This window comes from Corylus avellana, chromosome 10 (genome assembly GCF_965113065.1).
Source record: "Corylus avellana chromosome 10, dhCorAvel1.hap1.2, whole genome shotgun sequence".
Taxonomy (NCBI): Eukaryota; Viridiplantae; Streptophyta; class Magnoliopsida; order Fagales; family Betulaceae; genus Corylus; species Corylus avellana.
The window spans coordinates 8,132,607-8,155,492 of record NC_142499.1 but is presented as its reverse complement, the minus strand read 5'-3'; the positions used below and the strand labels follow the sequence as shown (position 1 = coordinate 8,155,492).

Genomic DNA, 22,886 nt, shown 5'->3' with positions numbered 1-22,886 from the left:
GGAATATGTCAGTTTTCTTATTTTATTTTATTATATTTCCCTTGTTATATATGATCAAATAGTTAATATTTACTCCCAAAAAAAAAAAAAAAAAATGTTAATATTTTGGGTGACCTTTTCCAAAGCTACCCTTGTAGTTATTAAAGAATCAAAGTTAGGTGTTGACAAGATCACTGTGGAGGGTGGCTGTTTGATGGTCATTTATCCAAAATCCTGAACCAAAATCAAGTTTGTTATTGGTGGATGGATTCAATCCAATCATTAGAGATTTCTTCCTGAATTTTTCACAAAATTCACCATAATGCAAATCTCGGCGCACAAATCAGTAGGAAAATTTTCTAGATTTCTTTTATACCCGTTAATGATCTAATGATATTCACAACTGACCCTTAATTAAGTACTTGAACCTGACAAAATCTTTTTTTTTTTTTATATAAGGTTTAATATAAATTCGGGTGGGGTTGAAAAAATCAATTTTGTGGGTTGATTACCAATTTCTGACCCGACCCGGTCGGAAATCTAAAAGGTAACACCGAGCCTGAGCCAATCCGAATCGGGAGCCAACCTAGTGGATTGGGTAGGCTCAGAAATGTTGGGAAAAATGGTTTCTCGCTGATAAATGTAGATATGCGCAGCGGATAAGCCTTCAATTACTCACAAAACCCACTTTATTTTTCTTTTCTCTCATTTCTCCAATAAGACAATAACCTCTTGGCTATTTTTGGTAATTAAGCTAATTTACTTTAACCTTCAAATAATAGACAGATATAAGTTTACGATCATAAGAACTAAGTTGATTTTTTTTTTTTTTTTTTTTTTTTTTGAGAAAATTACACTTTGCCCCTCAAAATTTGGGACGTTTTTCAATTCGACCTTCAAAATTTCAATTTTAGCAATACACCCTCCAAATTTCCAAATTTTTACAATTCAACCAATGTTATCTCTAAATTTTTATATTGCCGCTATTTTTTATTTTTTATTAAAAAAAAAAAATTGGAAGTGCAAAAAATGGCCAAATGGTGGCAATTTTTTTTAAAATTTTTTTGTAAAAATAAAAAATTATGGACAATACAAGAAGTTTGGGACACAACTGGTTAAATTGCAAAAATTTGAAAATTTAAGAAGGTGTATTGCCAAAATTAAAACATTGAAGATCGAATTAAAAATCGCCACAAACTTTAAGGAGGTAAAGTGTATTTTTTTTTTTTTTTTTTTTTAACTAAAGGCAAGTTTAAATTTAAAGATAAAATAAAAAGTTAAAACGGACAAGAATTTATTTATAAAGTTTTTATTCACGTTGAAATAGTCTAGAAGGGAAAACACCCGCAACCTCTTAACATCTCGGCCTGCTTCGATATGCCCAAAAAAAAAATAAAAAAAATAATTGATCTTTACTATAAGTTTTGAACAAAATGTATCATACGAGTGTATTGTTCCATGTGATTCCATCCCCCTTTCCAACCTTCTTCCTTCCCAATGCCCCATTTTTGTAAAGAGAGTTTTAGATTACTTGTAAAGATAAGTACTTTTTTCTCTTCACATTTATCCTTATCATTTTCCTTTCCAGAGTTAAGAGAGAGAGAGCCAGCTGGGGGAAGGGATTGGAATTTAAATAATGTAAAATCATCTACACCGTTACATGCATTAACTTTAAATCTTGGCCACGAAATGAAGATGATTTTTCTGTGGGGGTTGGGGTCCAAGCTGTATGTACTCGAAGTGAATGTGAATATTATATCAACAATTTCCAAATAGATTTCAACCCTAAGTAACATGCGCAACTGATTCTCTTTCAAATGGGATATCCATGTTCTCATATGGTGTGAACAGTTGCACATGCTCCTAATTTCCTGTCATCCGTGTATAAAATACTTATCTTGAAACTGATAGCTACACTCAAAATGAAAGGGGAGAAAAAAGAAACTAACACTTACAATGAAAAGGAAGGAAAAAAAAAAAGGGGGGGGGGGGGGGGGGGGGGGGGAGAAAGAGAACCCTTAAGAAAGATTCTGTGAATACCTTGACCGGGCTTCTCTAAGCATATATCAATCCGGTCACCAGATAGGGAAAATTTGTTTGACCAGCATGTCTGAATTGAATAAGGATTCTGTCTCCGAATTAGAAACAATCAGTTTCATTTCACAGAACAATGTCGATGAATTAGTGAGCCTGCGCTTCGAGAAGCATGTTTGTGGCCACGTTGACGTCATTTCTAGCCTGCACAAGTGCCTGTCGGGCGGAGTTCCTGTCGAAGCCCATGGAAACCAGTGTAGCAATAGAGTCCTCTGATGGCTCTACGGATGATGGCATGGGAGAAGGGTAGTTTCTCTGTAACCATAGGAGAAAATAAAATCCTCTAGAGAAATAATTGTAGTACGAAAGAACTTTCACACAAATGTAGCTTATATTTTACACATCAGTTTCAAGAGAAAAATATGCAAACAAGAAGCAATCAGATGAGTTGACCAAAAAAATCACCTTAAAGTTTAGTTATTGTCCTCTAATAACTTCTAAACATGACCAGGGGCTCCCTACCCGTCTTGTATAAGCTAAGTTGTTTAGGCTTTTAGAAATACTATACATGACCATATGAGTATTGGCTAATAAACTATAGTTTTTTTTTTTGATAAACAATCAAAATATCATTAAAAGCGCAGGCGCCCCAAGGGCTAATAAACTATAGTTCATATTGATATTTGCTCATTACGCTTCACAAACTTCTTGCCTAATGACAATCTACATCTCCAACATCGTAAGGTTTACTTAGAGTCCTATGGTTATTTAGCCAGGGCTTTGAAGAATTCTAAGATACTATATAATTTTAAAGATATGATAAAAACCCAGAACAAAGGAAAGATATGATTTCCTTGTTCTTTTCTCTTCTTCTATTTAGACGTTTCTCTTGTATACTCCTTGTGTACTAGGGTTGTGCTCCTCTACGCTTTTGATATATAAACATTACTTATCAAAAAAAAAAAAAACCCCAAAACGAAGTTCCAGTTTTGGTCAATTTATCCATTCATAAAAATAAAATAAAAAAGTTTTGGTCAAACATTCAAGGTACGGGGATACGTGTCAATGTATTACATCAACTTGGCTTCCCTTCTAACAGATCAAACCACAAACTGTCATAATATGCATTCTCTTACTTACAGACAGAGCATAGTCTTTCACTGGCACCTTAGAACTAACATTGGGTTGGTTTTCACTTGCAATAGCCAACTGTAGGTTATTTGAAACTTGGCCGGTCTATATGACACTCCCAACCATTGCCCTATAATTTAGACTTTAAATGGATGAAGCAATGAATGTTTTCCAGGACTATCATCTTCAAGGGAGGTCCTTAAATAGGATATCATGAATGTTTTCAAGGAGTTTCATTCTCAAGGGAAGTTTGAAAAGAGCTTCAATGCAACTTTTATTTCCCTTATCCCCAAGAAAGCTAAGGCTGTGGATATTAAGGACTTCCATCCTGTTAGTCAAAATGCATTCATCAGGGGGAGACAGATTGTAGGTTAAGCTATTGTAGCTAATGAATGTCTTGATAGCCGAACTAGATGAGGTGAACCTGGTGTGCTCCGTAAATTGGACCTAGAAAAGACCTATGATCATGTTAATTGAGGTTTCCTATTGTATCTGTTGAGGATATGTGACTTTGGGGAAGAAATGAAGAGCTTGGATAGCTTACTATAGTTCTATGGTACATTTCTCCGTTCTGATTAATGGATCTATTTTGGATTCTTTAATAGTTTCTGTGGCCTAAGACAGGTAGATCCTTTATCTCCTCTGCTGTTTGTGGTTGTCATGGAGGGTTTGAGTAGAATGTTGTCTGCACAGTGGATTGGGGGCCCTTATCAAGTTTCTCAGTAGGGTCGAGGAAAAATAACGAGCTCCTTCTCATCTTTTGTTTGCGGATAATACCTTGATCTTTTGTGGGGCAAATCCTAATCATCTTTGTCATCATGCGTTGTCTCTTCTTATGTTTTGAAGTTGTCTTGGGGTTGAAGATTGACTTATCTAAATCACAGTTAGTCCTTACTAGTGATGTGGATGATGTTGGAGGTTAGTTTGTAAGCTTGGTTGTAGGGTGTCCTCTTTGGGGAGCTTTGTACAAGGCTAAATCAATACGGTTTGGTATTGTTGGAAAAATAAAACATCATTTAGTTGATTGGAAGAGGCTTTATTTGTCCAAGGGTAGTAGGCTGACACTGTTTAAACACCCTCTTTCCAATCTACCTACTTATTATATGTCCCTCTTTCCCATCCCCATAAGTGATGCTAACTAGATTGAGAAATTTCAAAGGGATCTATTGTTGGATAGAGTTGGTGACGAGTTCAAATTCCATCTAGTCGTTGGTCTTTGTTCTCTGATTTGCTTTGATGGTTTGGGAGTCGGAAATCCTATTCAGTTTAACTGAGCTCTCTTGGGGAAATAGTTATGGCAAAATGCTCGGTTTTGTGGAGATCAGTGGTGGAAACCAAATATAATAGCATGAGGAGAGGATGGTGTTCCAGTGGTGCCCTTCAAAGTGGGGGTGTGGGAAAACATTAGGAGGGAGTGGGGATTTTTTCTCTAGATTTGTCAAATATTCAGTGGGAGACGAGTCTAAGATCAGGTTTTAACATGATTTGTGGTGTGAGGATCATCCCCTAAAAGCAGCTTTTTCGGAATTGTTTAGTATTGCTCATTGTAAGGAAGCTAGGGTGGCAAATTATGTGCAATTTTCTAACTGCAATCTTCAATTGAATATGTCCTTTATCAGACTAGTGTATGATTGGGAGGTGGGCATGGTTACTTCATTCTTTGATCTTTTGTACTCTCAGGTTGAGACAAGGTGGCAAGAATAAAAGCTGTTGAATTCGTCCCAAAAGGTGGACGTTTGAAGTCTGATCCTTTTCTCATGCACTTTGCACTCCCACTGGCTCCACATTTCTTTGGAAGAGCATTTGGAGAAATAAGGCTCCTTCGAGAGTATAGTTCTTTGTGTGGACGACGGCGCTAGGAAAGAAGATTTTAACTTTGGAAAACCTAAGAAAGAGGCATGTTATAGTAGTAGATTGGTGCTGCATATGCAAGAGAAGCGGGAAAACCATAGATCATCTTCTTCTCTACTGTGAAGTGACTAGAGAATTGTGGGTTTTGATATTACATCTTTTTGGTATAGAGTGGGTCATGCCTAGAACGGTGGTGGAGTGTTGGTTGATTGGTTGGTTGGAAAAGCCAGCTAGGAAGCCGTTTCATTTTTGAAGCTTGGAGGATGGCTCCTTTGTGCTTAATGTGGTGCATTTGGAGAAAGCATACACGACGAGCTTCAAAGATTGTGAGAGTTTGGTATTGAGTTAAAAGCTATTATGTTCAAACCTCTTTATGCTTGGATGGTGCTATATAATAGTCCTTGCTTTTCTAGTTTTACTGAATTTATGGACTTGTGTTCTTTTTCTCCCTAATTAGGAGTCTCTCTGTATGCTTCTTATGTATTTAGATTGCGCTTTCTAATGACTATGAGATTGATTTACTTCCAAAAAAAATGCTTGAAGGAAGCCCATGGAAGAAAAAATTATCTTTTTAATTGTACTTAATGCTTGATGAATGCACCCGTAAGAAGAAAGAAAGAAAAAGGAACGTTACAATTCTTATTGGACATGCATTACTTATCAAAAGAAAAAAAAAAAATGTGGTCTTCAACCAATGTTTAAGACTCTTAAAACCAAAAACCTGCATGCTGAATCATGGGTAGTTAAAATCTAAAACTTTTCTCCATTAAGTTGATTTTAGGTATTAAATGCAATCGACATCAGAAAAAATTGATATAATTGCTAGCAAAATGATATTCTAAAACTTCCAAAAGATATGCAAAGAAAATAAAAATCAGACTGACGAGCTTAGCCCCTAGTTTATTGCATATATAATCAACAACCAGTGGGTATGAAAAGTAGTACAATGATTTCATTCAATTTCAACAATGTCCACATAAAATGGAATGTCTAGGGAATACAGAGGCCCCTATATGTAAAATGAGTTAAAAGCATATATTAGGATCTATACAAATGAATATCCCCAGCATCATTCTCGGTTCACGGTTTTAAAACCAACACATTAGGTAAATGACTCTGTACGGTGTTAATTTGAGCTATTTCAATTACAACTCTATGTAAAAATATGTTCTAAGCAAATTAAAGACTTGATTAAAAGCATTAAGCAAAACACTTGCCTCCACTCGGCGACCTGCATAGGATGGTGCATTTCCTACAATATTCCTAGTTGGTGCTGAAGGCGGACTCCCCATGGTTGGCCAAGAAAGCCGTGAAAAGAATGAAGTAACAAACTCAGGGAACTGTAACATAAGAAAAAACATACACAATCACATATTACTTTAATCAACTTCAACCTGAGCAGAAGCAATTGCCACATATGCAAATAAGAGAACCTCATAAACAATTTGAAAGATTCTCTATTTAAAGATGTAAGAAACAGTTTCAGAGGAAGGGAATAAAAATTTTATACGTCTAGCACTATTGTGAGTGGAATGTGTCCATGCGTAGGAAGAAAGTTCCAATTAAGTCACTACATATAATTTCACACCCATAATTCACTCTCAAGATGTAAGCTTCACTAATGTGCCTTGTAGGAAGCTCACAGCTGTAACGAAGCATTTATGAAATATTTGAACAGAATACCAAGTTGTCATCTAAGCATGTTGAATATTATGGCAGAAAGGAAAAAGAATAAAACATCTTTCTTTCCCATGGTGACACTGATAAATGACCTTTGCCTTGCGGATATGAAAGATATTCAAACGATACAAGGAACCAGCTAGAATGCCACATATCCCTGGTAAGATAGATCTTTTCCAAGACGATAAAAGAAGCTGCAAGACAGAAACTAAAATTAGATTTTAGTGGCTGAAGGGAGATGGGGAGGCAAAATATGGTAAAAGAACTACACATTTGGTCTAGCTTGCACCATAAACAGTACGTATAAACCACATTCACTTTTTACCTGAAGACCAGCTAGATATATGAAAGACTTATCAGAGAAGCGCACACCGAATACACGGAACCATGTTGATACTGGAATATCAAAGAAAAATGGGATAAATGAAGCAAATATAAGACCGTAAGGTCCAGATGTGACCTGGTTGACCGCAGGATCTGCCAAAAATAAATACGAGTTACTTTAACATGAAGCCTATAACTGCAGAATTCATAACCTTCTACTGACCATAGTATTTGAGAAAAAGAAAAAGAAAATGCAGGAAATCATGAGAAGAAATAGGGTAAGTACTTAAACTATGCACAATCCTTTTCCTGGAATCCCAGATATAAATGAGAGTAAACTCTATCCACCAGCAAGGGCAGAATCAGAATTTTCCCCCAATGGGGGCAATGAGTAAGTTATTCATAATACAACCCAATAATTTAATAAAATAAAAAATCAACCTGGCAACACAACATTTTGTTTTGTAGGAAATTGATAGCCACACAACATTGTTAATTTCCTTTTTAAGCCATGATTAACAATATGAGAGTTTATACTAGACTTAGGAAGTAAGTCCCTGTCAAGCCATGAATGTAGTCATAGCCAAAATATAATATAGAAGTACAAATAAGAAAGAAATTACATCCAACTCTGCTTAGCTGGATGGAAAAGACTTTACTTATCTAAGGGTGGTCGAGTAACGTTGATTAAGAGTACTCTTTCCAACCTTCCCACCTATTTGCTTTCCCTCTCCCCTATCCCCATTGGCATTGCTAATTGGTTAGAAAAATTGTAGAGGGATTTTTTGTGGGGTGGTTTGAATAATGAGCCTAAATTTCATCTTGTTAATTGGAAGAAGGTTTGTACTCCTATTCAGCTTGGAGGGGTAGTGATCAAGAAGTGGACTACTTTCAATCAAGCTCTAGAGTAAGTGGTTATTGAGGTTTGTTGTGGAGAGAGAGGCTTTTTGGTGTCAGATTGTGGATAAGAAGTATGGGAGTTTTGGGGGTGGATGAAGTACAAAGGGAGTCACTGGAGCTGATGGGGTGAATCTTTCGAAACACATTAAGAGGGGGTGGAATGTTTTCTCTGGTTTTAATAGTGTGGAGGAAGGTGATGGCTCTTGTACCAGGTTTTGGCATGACTTATAGTGTGGAGATCGTCCTTTGAAGGAATCTTTTCCATAGTTATTTTGCATTGCAAGGAATAGGGATGCAATGGTTGTTGACCTTAAGAGTGTTAGCAATGATATGATTCATTGAAACATTAACTTCACCACGTTGATGCATGATTGGGAGGTGGACTCCGTCTCCTCTTTCTTAAATGTTTTGTATTTCGCTAGGGTGAGTTGGGAGGTCAATGATAGGCTTTGTTGGATGCCCTTAAAAAGAAGACCTTTTTAGGTCAAATCCTTTTACAAGGTTCCTAATGGTGACTCCCCTTTCCCTTGGAAGAGCGTTTGGACCAAGGCTCCTTTGAGATTGACTTTCTTTACTTGGACAGCTTCCCTTGAGATAATTCTCACTTCGGATAATCTTCGCAAGTATCACATCATAGTTATAAATTGGTATTAGATGTGTAACAAGAGTGGGGAAACCACAAACATTTTCTTCTTCATTGTGATGTCGCAAGCTGTGATCATGGTATTTCAGATGTTTGGGCTAAAGTGAGTTATGCCTAGATGGGTAATGGATCTTTCGGTGTGTTGGAATAGAAGGGTAGGCCGGAATGATATCAATATTGTTTGGAACGCAATTCCCTTCTTTTTAATGTGGTACATTTGAAGAGAAAGAAATGCTCAAAGCTTCAATGATCAAGAGAGAATGAGCTCGGATCTATGGGCATGTTTTCTTAAATCTCTATTTGAGTGGATTCAAACCACAAGGCTACATAAAAACAAAAATGTGAACTAGAAGATATAAAGCAACAAAAAAAAGATACCAACTTTATTTTATTTTCTCCCAATTTTAAAATCTGTTTACTTATCAAAAAATAAAAAATAAAATAAAGCGACAAAAGAGATTTATGAAACAGATAAATTAGAAAAGCATAATTTGGAGCAATGCATACCTTTCAGTAGCGCTAGAGCAAGGAACTCAAAGAGTAATGAAACTATTACAGAGAACAAGATAAAGACCTGCATAATGGGGCAGACAAACTTTAAAATCAAAAAGGGGGAAAAAAATCAATATATCAAAGTGCAGAAGAATTAATTTCTGTTTTTTTATGCTGTACTTTTTTCTTTTTTTTTCCACTTTTTTTCCCCGGTGTTTGATAACCGATTGGTAGAAGGGTTAACAATAACAAGTATGCAAGAATCGATAGGATATTACTAACCAAATTAAGAAATACCATATATCAAAGAACACTTGAATACGATTAATCAATAAAACAAGCATCCATATATACTTGGTAAATGTGTTAACAAATAACAAGTATACAAGAATCAACAGGATATTACTAACCAAATTAAGAAATATCATATATCAGAGAACACTTGAATACGATTAATCAATAAAACAAGCATCCATATATACTTGGTATCATTTACCAAATTCTCAGTTATAGGAATACAACCAACTAAAAAAAAAAAAAAAAAAAATCATTCTCTAAGTACAGTGTAACAAACAATGCTAGTCCTGTCATGTTAAGCTCACTCATCTTTTGTGTGCCCCAATCCCTGTGAAGAAAAGCCTAAGGTAGGCTCCAAGTATAAATTCTCAAAAGAAAAAATAAATCATTTTAGGGATCCCCACCAAACAACTAACAGAACAGTGTCCATGCATGCGCTGAGCCATAAAGAGTTAGGGCAAGTTCAACTCAGAAAGAGTCGGGATGAGTTTTTAACAACAGTGTTGGAGACAATACAGTCAACAATTTGAACACCAAATCAAGAATGACAAATCACTAGATCATCTTAATTTGCCACAAATTTGAAAAGTGCACCAGTTGAATTTAGATTGGGAACCTTTTCCATTCAGTTCATTTCAAGCATGGTTAGGTTTTTGCCCTCAACCAGTTGCTGCCACTAACAGAAGACTAGTCACTGTCTGAAGTCCCAGCCATCCAACCAAATAAAGCAAGTTGATAGCTCTTTTTTTCCCAGAGAAAGAGTCTTTCACCCTTTTAAATATTTTCTCTAACTTTAATGTATATGTTGATTCAAGGCATAAAACTTCATAATTTCAATCTCTATTTTATGAAAAACAATTGCCCTAATCAAGGATTGTGAATGTATTTACATCTGACAACATAATTTAAACCGCTTTTCCATATTGTCTGTTATGTGCGGCTTTTTGCAGACGGAAGGTTAACCATACCATTTCATACATTCCATGTGTTATGGGAGTGTAGAACTATTCAGTCTATTATTTTCAAATATGAAATTCCCTCAATGGGGGTTGTAATTGAGAGTAACTAGAAGAAACACTTCTCAGAAACAAATCTTTGTCGCACGCTTCTATCTTTGTATATTTTCTTTAATTAAATCTAAGGACGGTTTTGATGTCATGAGTCGATCTGACACCTGAAACAGTCAAAACACTCACTCTTTCCCAGTCACCTCATGTAACTTTTAGGTAACTGGCGCCATACCAAATGCTTTAAAGCAACATAAATAAAGCACCAACCCCAGGGAAAAAAATGATAACCTTTTTAAGGCATGTTTGTAGGGAGATACAAAATGTAGTGATATTGACTCGCATTGCCCAACAGAATGCTTATACTACAAGTTTCTAAGGCCTCTTGGGCAGGCACAAGAAAAACGATAAGATGACACTTGGTGAGCTTCACAAAGATGCTTTTTAATTTTTTTGTCACTTGCATACATCCTTGGAAATTTGCATGATAGTCATAATTCAGTATCTACTTCATCTATCCTATGGCTTTGATTAAGCACAAGATACTTATGATATATTAGTGTGTGGATAAGACATAGAAGTCGAACTCATCAATAGTTCAAACTGGATGATTGCTCACCGAGTACTTATTGGAACCTATCTGTCTCTCAAAGACCCTGAAGTAGTACAGCAGGTAGAGTCCAAACATCAATTCTGGTGTGGATGAAAAGGCAAAAACTGATCCAATTAACTTCCAAAGCCGAAGCTTCCCGAAAATATCCTGACATAAACATAAAATGATCACATAAATTCATAGTAACCTTTCAAGAGGACAGAAAAAAAAATTTAAGCATATCTGACTTTAAGGTTATGAACATTAACATACAGTCCTCCTACAAATGCATATTCAATGTGATTCACAAGCAAAACAGGCAGCACAACCCCGTTTTCCTCTTCAGCTAACTTAGTCTCAACTAGAGTTGGTTACTTAAAGGGAAAACTTCACTTTAACCCCCCTGAATTGTCATTATTTTTGCAATGTCTCCCTAAAGTTCAATTTCTCTCAATTTAGTATATCCATCTTTCAATTATTTGCAATCTCATCCCTCTGTTAACTTTTTCCAAAATACCCCCATTTGTTTTAGGAAAAAAAAAATTGCAAAGATTAAAGTGTTGGTCCAAATTTAACGGTATTTGCAAAAATACCCATGCCTCAATCTTTGCAAAAAAAAAAATAAATAAATAAATATTTTTTCTAAAAAAAATAAGGGGGTATTTTGGAAATTTTGTTGGGATTTAACAGAAAATCCCAATGGAGAGGGGACATTGAAAAAAAATATATATATATTTGATAAGTAAATGATATAATATAAAAAGCGCAAAGGGGCGCAACCCACATACAAGGGGAAGTATAAACAGAGGGGGCCTAAGAGGGAGAGAAATGAAAGAAAAAATCAAAAAAACTAATCACTAATGGAGCTAGCCAAGCGGCCGTCCAAGAGTAAAAAGTAAAGAAGAAAAAATGAGTCAATTCCTCTATAGTCCTAGTGGAATTTTCCAAACATCTAACATTTCTTTCGTTCCATATACACCACATAAGACACAGAGGGATCATCTTCCACACAACCGCGCTTCGGGATTGTCCTCCCGCCCACCAGCTATCGAACAAGTCCCTCACCCTGCAAGGCATGACCCAATGCAACCCAAACTGATTAAAAATCGTATGCCAAAGAGCACTTGCGAGCTCACAGTGGAGAAGAAGATGATCGACTGTCTCTCCGGTCTTCTTGCACATACAACACCACTCCACTACCACTATGTTCCTTTTACGCAGAGTATCATGAGTCAAAATTTTGCCTAGAGCCGCAATCCACCCGAAAAATGCCACTCGTAGAGGCGCCTTAGTACGCCAGATGCTCTTCCAAGGAAACACCTCTTGATTGGAATGGAGCAAGGCCTTGTAGAGCGACTTAACCTCAAACTTACCCTTCTTGGACGAAGACCAGCAAATACGATCTACAAAGCCTATGGAAATCTTGCAAGAATACAACCAATCAAAAAAAGGAGAAACCAAATCCATCACCCAATCTTGTACGGGCCGAACAAAAATGACATTCCACTCGACCACCCCATTCCTCCAAGTAAAATTATCCTTCACCCAAACTTTTTTGTGTCTAGCGATACTGAATAAGGACGAGAAGGCTTGCTTCAAAGAATTATCCCCACACCAAATATCATGCCATAAACGAACTTTTGAACCCTCCCCCACCTCAAACCGAATACCTTTGGCAAAAAAAATCCAACCTTGACGAATGTGCTTCCATAGGCCCACACCATGAGAACCCGAAACCTCCTTCGTGCACCACCCACCTTCCTGGACTTCATATTTAGCTTTGATAACCTTACACCAAAGAGCATCGCTCTCATTCGCAAATCTCCAAAGCCATTTCCCCAAAAGAGCTTGATTAAACTAGTGCAGCTTCTGAATACCAAGACCACCATAGCGTAGGGGATGACAGACTTGGTTCCAGCTTACAAGATGCAGCTTAGGCTCATCTGCCATTCCTCCCCACAAGAAATCTCTTTGGACTTTCTCAAGCCTTTTAACTACACTTGTAGGAATCGAAAACAGAGACAAAAAGTAAGTCGGAAGATTAGCCAAAGTGCTCTTAATGAAAGTTAGACGACCTCCTTTAGAGAGATACATTCTCTTCCAACCTGCCATCTGACGCTCCATCTTTTCGATCACATCATTCCACATAATCGTATCCTTGTAAGGCGCCCCAAGGGGGAGACCAAATACTTCATAGGCAACTCCACTACACCCAAGGATATTAGCTAATACCCCAATGTTCTCCACCTCACCAATGGCCACAATCTTTGACTTTCCCAGATTCACTCTCAAACCCGAAATAGCTTCAAAACATAAAAGAATGAGACGTACATACCAGATTTGCTCGATAGAAGCTTCACAAAAAATCAAAGTATCATCAGCAAATAAAGAGTGAGAGACCATCAACTCCAATAAGAGCCTATTTCCCACCGAGAAACCAGTCAAAAGGCCTTGGTCTACCGTCTCATTCACCATCTTACTCAAAGCCTCCATAACAAGCACAAACAATAACAGAGAGAGAGAATTCCCATGCCTAATTCCCCTCGAGCTGTTAAAGAAGCCTTCTGGAGAACCATTCACAAGAATGGAGAATCTTACCGACTTAATACACCACCCTATCCAAGCCCTCCACCTCTTGCCAAAACCACACCTATGCAGCAAATACAAAACAAAATCCCAATTTACGTGGTCATAGGCCTTTTCCAAGTCCAATTTACAAAGAACACCTAACACCCCTGATTTCATGCAACTATCCACGCATTCATTTGCAATGAGAACGGAATCTAGCATTTGCTGACCCCCAATAAAAGCATTTTGAGAATAGGAAATGACTTTACCCAAAACAGATTTCATCCTATTGGCAAGAACCTTAGACACAATTTTATACACCCCTCCCACCAAGCTAATGGGCCGAAAGTCCTTCATCTCCACCGCATCCGCCTTTTTCGGAATCAAGGAAATAAAAGTTGTATTCAAGCTCTTCACCAATTGACGTCTACGATGGAACTCAGCGAAAACCGCCATAACATCTTGTTTAACAACACCCCAACAAGCTTGAAAAAAAGCCATGGAAAAGCCATCTGGACCCGGGCCTTATCACCATCCATGCCTTTTACCACATCCCAAACCTCCTTTTCCTCAAAATCTCTTTCTAACCACCTATTATCCTCCTCATCAACAGACAAAAAACGTTGGTTATCCATTCTAGGGCGCCAAGTGCTTTGTTCCGAGTATAAGCCTTGGTAATACTGCACTATGTGATCTTTTATCTCAGCTGGATCCCCGGATAATTCGTCATTAATACGAAGCACCTCCACACAATTGCACCTTCAATGAGAATTAGCCATCTTGTGGAAGAAACGAGTTTTTCGATCCCCCTCCTTGAGCCACAAAGCTCTCGATTTTTTATGCCAATGAATTTCTTCACACAACAAGGTATTCTCCAAATCTTTCAACAAGTCCACCTTCCAAATCTTCTCCTCCTGATCTAAGCCTCTCGACTCTGCCAACTCATCCAACTCCTTAATACCTCCCAACAGCTCCTTCTTCCTCCCAATATCCCCAAACACCTCCTCATTCCATTTTTTCAAATCCACTTTAAGGGATTTCAATTTATTAGCAAGCACATAACTAGGTAAACCCTCAAACAAATACGACCCCTACCAAGAAGAAACCTTGTCAACAAAACCCTCTGCTTTAAGCCACATATTTTCAAATTTAAAACACTTGTTACCTCCAGAAGGAGTCCCACAGTCTAGTAATAAAGGGAAGTGATCGGAGAGCAGGCGTTGAAGTCTTCTTTGTGACACTGCTGGGTAGTGATCTTCCCACTCCAAAGAAAGCAAGAACCGGTCAATCCTCAACCAACTCTCATTATCTTGATTATTAGACCAAGTATTGACCCCCCATCATCGGAATATCCACCAAATTGTTCTCTGAAATGAAATCCGAGAAGTCCATCATGCCCGAAGAATAATAAGAAGCACTAGAACGCTCACTAGGAAACCGTACAATATTAAAATCCCCGCCCAAACACCAAGGAACCTCCCACACACGCATCAATCTAGCCAACTCTTCCCAAAGTGCCCTTCTCTCCCCTTCCTCATTCGGCCCATACACCCCCCCAAACACCCAAACCCAATTGTCCTCCACATTTTGAAAAGAGCAAGCCAAAGTGAAATGCCCCACACACTCCTCCTTACACTCCACTACCCTCCTATCCCACATCATTAACATCCCCCCCCGACAAACCATTTGAACCTTTGTACTTCCACCCCACATGTTGACCTCCCCAAAGACTATGAATCACCTTACGGGAAATAGCCTCCATCTTAGTCTCAATCAAACACACTATATCTACTTTCCATTCTTTCAAGAGACCCCTAATGTGTAACCTTTTTTTGAGGGCATTCAACCCTCTCACATTCCACACTACAATGTTAAGCTTCATGATCCACCAAAAAAATTAAAAGTTCGATATACTAGATTTAGATGTTTTGGACTTTAGGAGGGACAATGCATAAGGGGTGACAATTCAAGGGGGTAAGTGAAGTTTCCCCTTGCTTAAATTATATTTCTTAGGGAGTTACCACATCGAAAGATAATTTTAAAGTAAATCTTGGGAAATGCCTCTTCCCATTACAAATGCATATTCAATGTGATTTCACAAGTAAAACAGTCAGCATAACCCCCCCGTTTTTCCCCTTCAGCTAACTTAGTCTCAACTAGAGTTGGTTACTTAAATTATATTTCTTAAGGAGTTACAACATCAAAAGATAATTTTATAGTAAATTATATTTCGTATATTGTCTATAATATAGTTTTTTCTACATCTGAAACTTTTTATGAAAAATAAAATACTTGCAAAAGTATCTCATGTAGTTTCAAACTAAGCCTTGGAAGAAAACATTAATTCTTAATTGCGAAGGGGGACAGATGTACAAAGTTCCATAGAGATGAACAAAAGCAAATTTATAACTTCATATTAAAAAATTGCTCCATGGTGCACACATTCTCTGTCTTGATTCTGTAGTTTAAGTAATTTAGAATTAAACATATCTCTTTACACATCTAGGAATCCACTAATGCCAAGTTGTTCAGAAATTTTTCCAGTTTCTTGTGACAAGGCAGATATCATGAATGCATATATTTTTAACTATGCCAGTATAGAAGTGTGTGTCTAGTATGCATATTCGTGTATCTACAAATTGACTTCCATCCCAACATGAAACAGGTCCTTTTTTATTTCCAAACAACGCAGTATAGGAGTCATCCCCTTGAGGCAAAAGAAAAAAAACATGATCTTCTCCTTGAACAAGCCCCGTCAAAGTTCAAGGCATGACATGTCACTTTCCAATATGTCAGGGAAGAAAAATGAGAAAGTCAAACATATAGCAGTTAATGCTATACCATAAAGTCAAACATATAGCACTTACTTCATAACATTAAGGTCTTAGTGTTATGAAGGCATATTTTAATAAGGGTTCAAGTCATGTGAACAGTGACATGTCCCAGCACCTGTATAGTTGACATTGTTTTTATACAAGTAATTAGGATATCATTAAAAGTGTAACAGCCTCCAGGTACATAGGAAGTGTACAAGAGAAGCCACTTAGCTGCTAGGGGCAAAAAGAGCAAGAAAATCATTATAACTAATCACCAAAAGAGAATCAAAGCAGTTGTCTAAAGCTACAAAGTGTTTGAAAATAAATACTTAATCTCCTCCAAAGTCCTCTCACAATCCTTAAAACTTCCAAGGATGATGCCAAAGAAACCCCAAGCCTATCGCTTAGGAAAACTAAATGCAATGCCTAGATTATCTTCTTCTTTCTCTTCCTTAATTTCCAGCAACTTGAAATCTTGCAACCATACTTTGATTTGTCACCCTTGGTACCCTAAAAATCCATATGAAAAAAAAACCTTAGCACAACCCACCTTTACCAGCCTCCAAAACCCACAAAATCAGATATATTACACTTCCTGTTCATATCCTCAAGTCAGATCTGATCCCTTCCTTTACTGACCTATTTTGTGCTCCAAATACACTCATATTGTTACTCCATAATTAAATCCAAACCCAACATATCTTTCAAGCCATTTCCACCACAAACCCTAATCCAAACAATCCTAATTCCCTCAAATTCCTACTGCCAGCGAAAAATCCTGCAACCAGAAGTTCTGTTTTCAGCCCTTAAAAGTTAAAAATCTTCAAAACTCAATCTTTTGAATCACTGCCGAAACTTCATCCTAATTAAGCATATACAAAGAATCTTGTGCTGCTGTCCTACATCAGATTTTGTATCAAAACTTTAGTCCTACATCAACTCTGGTACAAGAGCCCTTTGTCCTAAATCAAGTAATAATGAAAAACTGGATTTAAAACCTCAACTCAAGCTTATCCACAAAAAATTAGAAACCCCATCCTGATTACATGTCAGAAGCAACAATACATCAGTTAAAAGTGGTCTCTGATGATGATGATGATGATGACGAAAAAGTAACTACAATCCACATTAAAACAAGCCCAAAACACAATTAAACATGCGTTGAAGAACCATAACAGCAAGTCAACCTCAATTTAGCTATTCGTACAGGAAAGCGCAAAACCAATTTACGGTGTCAACTGAAAAGGCAATAGTACATAAGCTAAAATCATTTCTCATGAAGGTGATGAAAGATAAAAATGGCCCACATTGGAAACAAACTCAAAACTACGATTAAAGTACACTTTTAAAAATCAAAGATCATCATTAAGTACACACAACAAAAATTAATCAACAAAAGAGGATCCATAATTTATACTCCCCAGTTCGAGCAATTAACACGGAAACAGCAAGAAAATAAAAAACCCACTTGTAATTACATCTAAAAAAAAAGCAATAAATTGATAAGAATTGACATGACAACCAAATTAAATCACTAAAACAAATTAAAAAAGAAACATCAAATGAAAAAGGAGTACCAGATATGACAATCCGAGTTTACTAGAACGGCCTTGGATCCCAAAGAAGACCGTAAAGAGAGCAGAGGCAATGATAAAGGCTCTTGTAACAGGGGCATTGTCTGTGCCACCAAAAAAAACAAAAACCCAGAAATGTTCGGAGAATTAGAGAGGAATAGAGAAAAGGGTACGAAACGCAACATTAGAAGAAGATGATGAGATTATTGTACGCACTGAAGCCAGATGGACCACCGTTCATTTTCTTCTCAGTGAAGGAGAGAGGAGACACGAAGCTAAAGAACGACTTTCTTAAGAAACTCGTTTTTTGCTTTGATTTCTTTCTCTGTGGAATTCTCTTTCCTTTTCTTTCTTCTCGCTTTTGTACCTTTTACCTTTCTTTTTTTCTTTTTTTCTTTTTTTTGTATATTATAATATATTCATTTATTTCACATCTCATGTGGAAAATCGGATTTGACATATACTATTTTTTATTTATTTATTTTTTTTTATCTATTCTGAGTTAACATATACTAGAAGTCTTTGTATTGTGTGAGATATAGCAAAAATTTATATGAAAATAAAAAATTGAATTAATAAAGAGATAAACATTAAACATCTTTCTAAAAAAAAAAAAATTATGGGTATAATAAGATTTATTAAATTAGATTTGGGGATATTGTTAGGTTCTAAAATCAAATTATGAAAAATAGCATAATTTATTGTTCCTAAAAGTTAATTAGGGAGTTTTGTGTTCCTAAAATCTGTAATGAGAACCTAATTACTAGTAGATGATCTACATTGCAGAAGAAGAAGTGTCATTTATATCAGCAAGCCACTGAAATTTCCACATCATTACAACAGAAGCATCCTACATTCCATCTAAACAAAAAGTACTGAATTTCCTTGAAAATATGTCAAACACAAAGAAAGCAAAGCTAGTCAGAGAGTTATTGAGTAATATTTTTCATTACAAAATTCATATCATTATATATAGTACATTATATTTGCATCCCAAGGCCTCTATGTGCCAAAACCAAAAATAATCAACCTAATCTTCATTCTCTTGGAATGATTCCTATGAATATTAGCTCTCCTCGTTCACAGCTATAGAGGGAGTCTATTTACAAAGAAAAATATTGTTTAGTAGACTATTGTACAACTACCACACAACTGGAATGACGTGGTAGTAAAAATTAACCTTTGATTTTATTTTTTTACACATCCTTGTTGATTTAAAGGCTGATTTTCATTGCCATGTTATCCTAGTTATATGATAATTGTATAATAATTTACAAAAGCAGTCATGAGGAATGCTATTCCAAGATTTGAGTTGGCCAAAGGTGCATCCACTTTGCAATCTCCTCCTTGTTGTAAAGCTTCCTAATTCCGCCATAAAAGCCATCTACTTCATTGCCTTCCTCCTGGTGATCCTTCCTGTCTATGACCATCCGTCTCCATCGGGAGCCAAGATTATACTGGTTGAACTCCAATATCACCGCGTCTGCCATCAATAGGAAACTTGTAAACAAAAATTAAAGAAAAATGTTAGACCTACAACTTGTTTACAATGTGTTGGAACGTGTCAGCATGTGATTGGAGGGTCTTACAATTTTTTATTTTTTATTTTTGGTAGTTAGCGTGACTCTAATCACATGCTGACACTTGTCAGCAAGTTGTAAGGAATTATAAGTGTAGCATTTCTCAAAAATGGAAATAAAAATTAAGAAACGGAAAGGATCCTAATCATGCCACCATAACCATGCTTGAAGGATAACCACAGATTAAAATGAGTAAAGCTCAGAAGAAAGCACACACAGCAGAGGTGCCTAAAGATGGATGTTACAAAAAGAAAAGAGTATAAATTTGAATCAGTGTGGTGGATTCTATATGCATGAATCAAGCCAAAATGAGCATATAAAGGAAAATCAACTTTTCTGTTGGTTTGAAAAGAAACATGAGCACAAGAACAGATTGCCTTTTTCAGAAACTACAATCACTTGAGAAATCAAATTAGATTGAGGGTTTGGAGATCAAGTCAAAATAATGATTAAAAAAAAAAGAGAGCAAAATAAACAGTAATAACAGGTGGTACCCTACACAAAATAAAAAAGGTTTGATCTCTCTGCTGCACTGATTATCATATTGGGTTTCAGATATCTGCACCAGACACTCACACCCATGCTTTGGATCTTTCCTATATTATATTTCATTGAATGCATATATATATATACATATATTGGAGTCTATACCAACAACAACATATAATTTAATCAAGGAAGTCACAATATTAGGATAGGTCCCTTACTAGAAGCTATGATATATGCACTCTTTTTCTCACTTTTGCAGTAAAACAAACTGGTGTGAGTGAGACACATGTGAAGTATTTGTAGCCTCCAAACTGGTGTGGTGAGAGATATGTGAACACAGGGAGTTTGGACTCAACAAGTCTTAAAAGGAAAAGTCTTCTGCATACTCTAGATCGAGCGAGATCATCACGCCCAACAAATGTGCTGTTTACTTGATATGAAGAGCTTAAGCTTATAGGAAAGAGTAATGCTCTCCCTCACATGTGAGCTCAAACTCTCCCTTAGTAAGTTAAACCCAACACTTAGAATAATTAATTGAAGAGATTTTAACATATACAAACTCAGAAAAGAAAATTTCATAACAACTACAGAATCTAAGATGATCTTTCTCACCACTGTGATGACAGTGGCAGTGATTCTCATTCCCATCACATGGTTCCAAATGGCCAACCACACCATACCACCAACCTGCAACACATTCAGCACAAGTTATTACATTGCAATCTACAAGTTTTGGAATTTCAGGTAAAAAGAATTCAGAGAAGCATGGTGGTTCAGAAGAAACACACCATAAGGGAATTCTTTTTTTCTTCTCCACTGGATCTCAATGTGATCTCCGGGCTTCAAGTCATTCAAACAATCAGAGACATGAAGAACATGTGGAGGAGTATCAACTGGGGGTGCTCTTATCCTATCCCATTGTATAGTTTCCTCTGTTGTCCGCCGCCCGTGGGGGGAGTATCTGCAACAAAACACCCATTTCAGCTCCAGGGTCAACATAATCCCAAAATTCTTTCCTCAAATATAAAAACACACAAACAGAAATCCAAAAGGACTCTCTTCCTATAATACCTTGCCCGAAAGGTGTCGGTCCTTAAATCATAGCTAAGTTGGGCATCATAACATGACAGCATAAACCCAACATGACCATTCTGCAGAAGAAAAAAAACATCATTGAATTGTTCAACATTCAAAGAAGCAGAAGATTAGTTTGTTGCAGCCACTTAATTACCTCACGATTAAAGACCTGAGCTGGAAACCACAGCTTGCCACCCTCAAGAGAGAGATACCAAGCCATGATCGAATCAACCGGTAAAGAACACCTTGACTTGTTGATTCTTTCTGACTTCGGTCTAAACCATGAAAATGGGCAAAGCCCAGAAAGGGAATCAAAAAACCCTTTTTCCTTGGCTTGATCCAAGAGTGTTGGACCTTTTCTTGCGGCTGCAGCCTGCCATTGCTGCCATTCTCGGTAAGCAGCATCACCAATCACTCTACCCCATTTCTGCTTTATGTGTTTCTCCCATAGATGATCACTTCTGCATCTATCCCTCAAAGAAGTAGAAACTGCTGACATACTCCACAACCCAGCAGGCGAAAGCCGGCCAAGAATGCATTCCAAAGCCAACTCAGGCAAATCCAAAAGAGAAGTGTCGTCTTTCTCCTCTACCACATTCTCTACTTTGGAGCTAAGACTCATCTTCTTCAATGGCATGAATCTAGAAACTTGGAAAAAACTAATAGCAACCCTGCTTTCCTTAATCCAAGACACAAGAAAACTTGATAACTCCCCCCAAAACCAAATTGACAAAAGTTTCATCTCAGTGATCTCACCTTCCCATGGAGGAAGTGGGTTGTTAGTAAAAGACTTGGAAAGGAGGATGAAGGATACACAAGAGATCAGGAAGTAAAGCATTGGGCATATAGCTATCAAATGGGTGTGTGTGATTTTTGGCAACAAATGAATACAAGATTGGAGGAAGCTACTTGCAGAAGAAGCAATGGTGGAAGGAAGCAACCATATATATGAGAGAAAGTGCCAGCCAAAATGTGAAACTCTTTTGTTTCGACAAAGAAATATCCACCAATGAAAAGGAAGCGCGTGTGTTTTTTTCACCAAATGGACGGAGTTGTCGTGTAAGCCTCAAAGCTTCAAGCAATTTTTCTCTCGGATTGCTAGCTGTTCCAGCAGTTATACCCTTTTGTTGGAGATGAACCTACAAATACTTTTATATATATATATATATATATTTGTCCGAATTGTTAACAAATTTTTTCTATTTCAAATGAATTCATAGGAAGAATTTAAAGTTGTTATATTTAACAAATATTTACACATTTTTTATTTTTTATTTATTTTAGATATTATATTTTCAATACAAATTCTATTGAATCATCCCTTTCACCATTTACGTTCTTTTAAATATTTATTTTTTAATAAAGAAAAAGTAAATTATTGCCATCACTATCATAATCATTCTACATGCTAACAAATGACTTAGGAATTACCTAGCGATTTGAAAGAACCTCAAATTTAAAAATTTCTTAATTTCATTCTCAAAAGTATAATTATATAATGCAATTTATCTCCCTCCATTAGTATTTAGACGTTAAAGTGATTAAATCTCTTTTAGACCCTTAAAACTTTTGTAAAATTTTAAATTTACCCTTAATTGAAAATTAAAAAACAAAAATTGAGAAGGTAATTTGGTATTTTTAGTAGTTTCAGTTAGGATTTAACGACAAAAATTGACGTGGTCAATTGCATCAAATTGAAAGTTCAGAAAGTGAAATCGAGAGTTTATAAAATTTTGAGAATCTTTTCAAAACGCGTAGTAGTTCAAAGGTCCTAAGTGAAGGTATCCCAATATTTTACATTGACTAAAAGAAAAAAAAAACTCATATTAATTAAATATAACTACGTACTATA

The 22,886-nt window shown here is 36.5% G+C and overlaps 2 protein-coding genes across 2 annotated transcripts; both read right to left on the bottom strand.

Moving 5' to 3' along the window:
• Nucleotides 1-1,709: 1,709 nt before the first annotated feature.
• Nucleotides 1,710-18,238, bottom strand: LOC132162063 (Ubiquitin-associated (UBA) protein). The gene is made up of 8 exons (XM_059572308.2): nucleotides 18,105-18,238; nucleotides 17,892-17,992; nucleotides 10,958-11,098; nucleotides 9,050-9,116; nucleotides 7,001-7,152; nucleotides 6,768-6,869; nucleotides 6,213-6,335; nucleotides 1,710-2,328 (listed from the first exon to the last, which is right to left on the bottom strand). The coding sequence occupies exons 1-8, from the start codon at nucleotides 18,127-18,129 to the stop codon at nucleotides 2,161-2,163; spliced, it is 879 nt and encodes a 292-aa protein (XP_059428291.1). The 5' UTR covers nucleotides 18,130-18,238; the 3' UTR covers nucleotides 1,710-2,160.
• A 557-nt stretch (nucleotides 18,239-18,795) lies between these two features.
• LOC132161910 (F-box protein At2g32560) lies at nucleotides 18,796-21,953 on the bottom strand. The gene is made up of 5 exons (XM_059572130.2): nucleotides 21,189-21,953; nucleotides 21,029-21,108; nucleotides 20,746-20,918; nucleotides 20,570-20,644; nucleotides 18,796-19,371 (listed from the first exon to the last, which is right to left on the bottom strand). The coding sequence occupies exons 1-5, from the start codon at nucleotides 21,870-21,872 to the stop codon at nucleotides 19,184-19,186; spliced, it is 1,200 nt and encodes a 399-aa protein (XP_059428113.1). The 5' UTR covers nucleotides 21,873-21,953; the 3' UTR covers nucleotides 18,796-19,183.
• Between the last annotated feature and the right edge of the window lie 933 nt (nucleotides 21,954-22,886).